General features: G+C 60.7%; 1 protein-coding gene across 2 annotated transcripts in view; it reads left to right on the forward strand.

Annotated features, from left to right (window-relative positions):
• Positions 1–1,546, forward strand: part of PRKCG (protein kinase C gamma) — a 27,865-nt gene extending 26,319 nt beyond the window's left edge. The window contains exons 18-19 of one of the 2 annotated variants that reach the window (XM_023197732.2): positions 201–341; positions 592–1,544. In XM_023197732.2, the coding sequence (XP_023053500.1) occupies positions 201–341; positions 592–780 (330 nt within the window). In that variant the 3' untranslated portion in view covers positions 781–1,544. Of the gene's footprint in view, positions 1–200; positions 342–591 lie in introns of both variants that reach the window. The other variant, XM_023197731.2, reaches the window with a different exon arrangement.
• Positions 1,547–1,953: the final 407 nt, after the last annotated feature.

Below are 1,953 nucleotides of genomic sequence, written 5' to 3' on the forward strand. Positions count from 1 at the left end.
CTCTCCCCTTTCTTTTCCCTTCTTCCCTCCCTTTGCCTGTTTCCCCTGGCTGTTCTTATCTCTCTGGGTCTCATGCCTGTGTCTCTTGGTTCCTCCATCCGCCTGTCTCTGTCTATTTTTTCCTCATTCTCTGGTCTCCCTATCTGGGACTCTGTCTGTCTGTCTGTCTGTCTATCTCTCTCTCTCTGTGTTTCCCACAGTTCCTGACCAAGCACCCAGGGAAGCGCCTGGGCTCAGGGCCTGATGGGGAACCTACCATCCGTGCACATGGCTTTTTCCGCTGGATTGACTGGGAACGGCTGGAACGATTGGAGATCCCGCCTCCTTTCAGACCCCGCCCGGTCAGTCACCCTCCAGGCAACAAAAACTTGGTCCCTGATGGGGTGGGGTTCCCGTGGGCCTCAATATACCTGTATGTGGGGGTGAGGCTCCCTCTGCAGAGCCCTCCCGCCCCCCACAAAGGGAGGTGCAGAGACCACGAAGCATGCATAGAGATTCTGCACGAGGCAGGAGATGAGACCGGGGTACACAGAGGGGCACCCGAGGAACCCTCGGAGCTGCTTAACTTTCCTTCCCCTACGTCTCCCACAGTGTGGCCGCAGCGGCGAGAACTTTGACAAGTTCTTCACGCGGGCGGCGCCAGCGCTAACCCCTCCAGACCGCCTAGTCCTGGCCAGCATCGACCAGGCCGATTTCCAGGGCTTTACCTACGTGAACCCCGACTTCGTGCATCCGGATGCCCGCAGCCCCACCAGCCCAGTGCCTGTGCCCGTCATGTAATCTCACCCGCCGCCACTAGGTGTCTCCAACGCCCCCTCCGCCGTGCCGGCGGCAGCCCCCACTTCACCCCCCACTTCAACACCTCCTGCCCCATTCTAGATCCTGCACCCCAGCATTCCGGCTCTGCCCCCGCGGGTTCTAGACGCCCCTCCCGAGCGTTCCTGGCCTTCTAAACTCCATACAGCCTCTACAGCCGTCCCGCGTTCAAGACTTGAGCGGAGCCTGATATCCTTCCCGACCTTAGCATTCTGGACTCTGCCCCAATCGGGTCCGGAGACACCACCACACCACCAACCATCCCCAACTCCATGGGGTTCGAGACTCCATCTTGGTAGTTCGATGCCTCCCCCCCGACCCCCCCCCCGGGGAAATCGCCCCCCAGGGTTGGCTGTTCCCCACTCCGGTTCCAGAACAACCCCCCGCCCCCCCCGCCCCCCCCCCCCCGGCCTCCACTCCAGTTCTAGATGAGTGGGAGGCATGCCCCCCTCCTCCAGTACGTCCCGCTGCTGTGCTCTGGGGATTTCTGGGATAGATGGAGGATTCTTCCCCCAGCGGCTCCCAATCAGCTTTTGTTCTAGACTTCCCCATCCCGAAGCCATCACTGCTCCCCGCAGCCCGCCTGCTGTGCATGGCCCCTGTCTGGCTCCGACCCACCCCAAGCCTCCCCAGTGCCTGCCACTCTCTGGGTCTCTCCTCCTCTCCTCCTTTTCCCTTACCCTCTCCCACCCCGCCACAGCTGCTGGAGAATAAATTTGGGATGCTGATGCTGAAGTGTTTGGATATTTTCTTGTAAGCTTGGAGAATGAAGGGGGTGTGGAGGCGGGACAGTGACTGTCCATAGAAACAAACAGAGAAGGAAAGCATGGAGACCTACAAAGTGAGAGGGGAGACACCCACAGCAAGGGAGCAAGCGGAGAAGCGCGCACACACACAGGCAGGAGACCCGGACAGAGAGGAAGAGAAAATATCACAGAAGGCACCAACGTGGACAGTGCACAGTGGGGGGGGGGGGCTGGGGGGGCACGGAGATCACTGAGAGTGCCAGGTGGCGGCCCCGGCTCAGAGACCCAGCGCGTCCGTGTTCACCACAGCAGCCACGCAAGCTCACATGCACACCCAGGTTCAGACACCGGGGAGAAGTCCTTCCCAAGAGGGGAGATGACAGTTTCGCCT

Source organism: Piliocolobus tephrosceles, chromosome 21 (genome assembly GCF_002776525.5).
Source record: "Piliocolobus tephrosceles isolate RC106 chromosome 21, ASM277652v3, whole genome shotgun sequence".
Lineage (NCBI taxonomy): Eukaryota > Metazoa > Chordata > Mammalia > Primates > Cercopithecidae > Piliocolobus > Piliocolobus tephrosceles.